Below are 4294 nucleotides of genomic sequence, written 5' to 3'. Positions count from 1 at the left end.
TAAAGGAGCAGGGAAAGAGCTGTTGCTCCTGAGCAGCTGATGAGCAGTAGCTTGCACAGAGGTGAGTATGTGTTCCTGCTGGAAATTAACTGGAGAAGGGACCAGTAGCACACTCTGCTTTGGACCAGTAGCATGCTTTGAACCAGTAGCGTGCTCTGCTTTAGACCAGCAGCAAGTCTGACTTGCAAAATGCGCTCTGCTGTAGACTAGGCGGCTTACCTGTTCCCAAACCCTTTATTTCTGAAAGTCTACTGCAAATTCAGGCAAGCACTGAAGTTCCTGCAGCGTAGGAAGCTCTGAGCCTGGAGCTTGGGAGCACCGACAGACAAAGCGGGTGAGATGGTGCGTTGCCTGCCTCCTGCTGTGTGTGCAGACAGATGTGCTCACTGGCTGTGTACGATTAGATTACTCCCTGACTCTACTGGACCATGTGAGCTGAGCTAGCATTTGCCTTGATGTGTCATTTCATCTCTCCTCCCATTTGCTGCTAGCGCTGCTGCGTTGTGACTGTCCGGTGTCGGTGCGTCTGCCTGGGAGCTCCTGTTTCAGGTAGGCTTGTGTTTTCTTCTCTTCGAATAGTCAGATTATGGCTGGCTGGGAAGTGCAGGAATGGCAGGGACCGCTCTGAACAGGAAAAAAAGGGAGGGCAGAGGAGAAGGGATAGGAATAAACTTTAACTGCTCCTGTGCTCAGACTCTGCTTTCTCTTTCTCTGAGTCAGACAGTGCACATACACCTTCCAGCTCAGGCAGGGCATGTAAGGCACATGTTAGGGAAGACCGCTGCCAGGCAGGGCTGCTCTAAGAGGAGAGTTTTGGGGAGACCATGCACATTGCACGACATCCCAGAGGAGCACAAGGCCAAAGAAATTTCATCTTGGTGCGGGAAGGTATGAGGAATGAGGAGATCCTTTACTTGGGCACAAAACAGTGGACTGTGGTGCTTCCTAACCAGATAAACCACACCGAGGAGAAACTGTTTGCTCACAACAGACTTGCTGTGATTCTAACAACAGTGACAATTCAAATTGACAGCTTTGCATGCGAGGGTCACAGGAAGGAATGTCATGATACGGATGGTTTTGTCCTAACAATAGAATAGAAAATGCCAACTGACTCCAGACAGACATGAAATGCATGATGTTTGTCACTGCTGACCAAGGCCAAACAGGAACTCAAAACCGGTGGGCAAAGCCTGTGCATCTTGTTTTTGAATTTGCTAGCAAATTAGCTGAAACCAATTACCTATATTTATTAGGGCCAGGAGCAGTTTACTGAGTACTAAATATATGCCTCATGGTCTGGAAGAGTCTGTTCCAATTCATCCACAGGGAAGCCATTTCAGTCGCTAATCCTACCGGGGGTGTTTCCACTACAGGAGCCACACTAAAAGCTCCTCTCGTGCTAAAATGAGAATTACTACAATGCAAGTCCAGGGAACAATCAAAAGGAACAGCACTGCAAGTCTCAGTCAGCAATAGATTTAGTCCTACCAGCATAGACACTCTGAGCAGGTCTGTGATCCCTAGGACACCATTCACCGGTAACTGAGCTGGGACATGTTTTCCCCTTATGGCAGTGTTTGGTGTATGTTTCTTTGGTGGACTTGGATAGTGGTCTCAGCTCAGTGTCTGCTCATCTCCCTGAATCCTCTTTTATTTAACAAGCCGTACTGTCGGGCTGTGGCAGCATTTTCCAGATGACTTCTCAGCAGTATCAGGTCAGTCTCCGTTACTCCCTGGGACTTTGCACACCTCCATTCCAGCCCCTCAGCTCCACTGGAGATGTCCTCCTTCCAAAGGTGCTGTTGTCCATCAAGAAGGCTGCACTGGACCTCCAGTGTGACCACGGCTATCCCTACCCATCCCAGCTGACTCCCCGGTGAGGGGTGGCTCCGCTGCTTGCCGTCATTGGTAAGCTTGACTGCCAGGTCTGTCCTGCGCCAGTGCCCCTCTTGGGGAGTTTCTGGCTGCGAGTCCTTACAAAGCTTCTCCAGCGCTCCTCTCCTCGTTACACCTTGTGCCTGATGGGCTGAAGCCACTGCCTGCGGCCTTCAGTCTGAACAGGGAATCACAGAGATTGTTTGGGGCCAGGACGGGAGGAAAGTGCAGCTTTTGGGAGGGATGTGCCAGCGCCCGAGGTGACTTGTCTGCATGAGTTGGAAGGTATGTGATTACAGAGGTATTTCTGCCTCTGTACCATGCTGGACTGCCCAGTTATGCCATTTATTGGCATAACCTCAGATCATTTGATATCGCCTCAGAATTACTCCCCATGGGAGCAAAATGACATGATGCTGGAAAAAGGTTATATGCCCCAAACATGCTGTCTCGTGGCAGGAAACCCACATGAGCAGACTCTCAGTTGGAAGAGACAGAGTTACCAAGCATTTAATTTTAGTCAGAGCCATGCCACGAGCTCTCATTGCAGAAGCATGTTGTTACACCAAATGTACGCAGGGCGCTTAGAAACAAGACTCTCTCATCAGGAAGCCTAAGGTTAGCTTAAGTTGTTTAAACAGCAGGTTTCTCTAACCCCGCTCCTTGTGATGGATGTAAGCCTGGAGCTCATCACAACTCAGCCATTACACTTGGCAGAAACTGTTTGGCAGATTTAAAATTTACAAATGAAGAAAACATTACTAGAAAAACCTGATGGATCTGATATAATTCTACACGGAGGCAAAAAAGATTGTCCTGCTGCTTCTGTGTGAGTGTTGGTGGCCTTACATGGTAGCACGGTTCCTATTAGTAAAAAAAGATAGAGTTATACAAGAGTATACGAAGTTTTCCTGTCAGGGGGTGCATGAACAGGAAGTTTTCACAACTATATGGTACATATTCAGGGACACTGAAACATGTAGTGCTGGCTGTTCATTGCCAGGCCGGTAATTACACAGTATGTCTGTTTAATCTTCAGGCTGCTGCGGAGCAGCTTTCATCTCCAAGTTCTTTGCTACTTATGCTCCTTCCACACCAGCAATGACTATGAAACTACTAATATTGAAAGTAAGGACAGCAGCTGCATACCGTGCGTTAGATGGATACATGCGTTCTCCGCCAGGAAGAAAGCGCAGCCAGCAAAAGAAGCTGTTTGTGGTGTCCAGTCTGACCTGTGCAGTATTTCAAGTGAGACTCTTTTTCTGAGCAGCAATGAATACACTCAGATATTGCTTCCTTGCTGTTCTGATTCTCAGCATTTCACTTCCATTTGTTTTCTACGCTGTTAATTTGCATGTGCAAAAATCTCTTAGGAGGCTGAACTTCTCAGTGAACTCAACTTTAGCAGAAGCCTGTAAAGCACTTATTGAAGATAAGGTGCCCTTTCTGCATGAAAATGCTTTAAAAACATCATTCAGAGAATCCAGTTGCACAGAGTACATCACGCAGAATCACTACATCACCCGCACCCTCTCGGCCGAGGAGGACACCTTCCCCATCGCCTACATCATGACCCTGCACAAGGAGTTCGAGACCTTCGAGCGGCTCTTCAGGGCGTTGTACATGCCCCAAAACGTCTACTGCATCCACGTGGATGCCAAGGCGCCGGCCCCCTTTCGGCAGGCAGTGCAGCGCCTGGTGGGCTGCTTCCCCAATGCCTTCCTCGCCTCCCGGGTGGAGCGGGTGGTGTACGGCGGCATCTCCCGCCTGCGGGCCGACCTCCACTGCGCGAGAGACCTGCTGGCCTCGGCCGTGCCCTGGCGCTACCTGCTCAACACCTGCGGCCAGGACTTCCCCTTGAAGACCAACCTGGAGATTGTCCGGCTGCTGAAGGGCCTCAGAGGGAAGAACGTCACCCCCGGGGTGCTGCCGCCTCCCCATGTCACCACCCGCACCAAATATGTGCACAGGGAGCAGTTATACCCTTTCTTTTCTTTCATGCTGTGGACATTTGTGCGCAAGGCACCCCCGCCACACAACCTGACCATCTACTTTGGCTCCGCGTACGTGGCCATCACCCGGCCCTTCGTGGAGTTCGTGCTGTGGGACCAGCGTGCCATCGATCTGCTGGCATGGTCCGAGGACACCTACAGCCCCGACGAGCACTTCTGGGTGACGCTCAACAGGATCCCAGGTGAGTACATCCTCACCTCTGTTTTCTGTAGATACCAACATGCACTCACAGGTTTGTGCACAGGCATGCACACCCACGGGGACATACGTCTGAGGGTGATTTTGACAAAGCCTAGACAAAAAATGTAATCAGATCATAACTGATATAAAAGGCTGATCTAGCAAATAAGCTTACTTGCCCTTTTGGGCCACTGAAGGAGAGATCATGGAATCATAGAATGGT

At 49.9% G+C, this 4294-nt stretch overlaps 1 protein-coding gene across 1 annotated transcript in view; it reads left to right on the top strand.

Moving 5' to 3' along the window:
- The window catches only part of LOC104515194, a gene marked incomplete at its 3' end in the record, with an annotated part of 6555 nt that extends 2432 nt beyond the window's left edge, over positions 1-4123 (top strand). The window contains exons 2-3 of the mRNA XM_010159086.1: positions 1764-1879; positions 3252-4123. Coding sequence (XP_010157388.1) covers positions 1764-1879; positions 3252-4123 — 988 coding nt within the window. The remainder of the gene's footprint in view (positions 1-1763; positions 1880-3251) is intronic.
- Between the last annotated feature and the right edge of the window lie 171 nt (positions 4124-4294).

The sequence above is a fragment of the Eurypyga helias genome, unplaced genomic scaffold, assembly GCF_000690775.1.
Source record: "Eurypyga helias isolate BGI_N326 unplaced genomic scaffold, ASM69077v1 scaffold45799, whole genome shotgun sequence".
Classification (NCBI taxonomy): domain Eukaryota; kingdom Metazoa; phylum Chordata; class Aves; order Eurypygiformes; family Eurypygidae; genus Eurypyga; species Eurypyga helias.
This window is presented reverse-complemented; position numbering and strand designations above follow the sequence as displayed.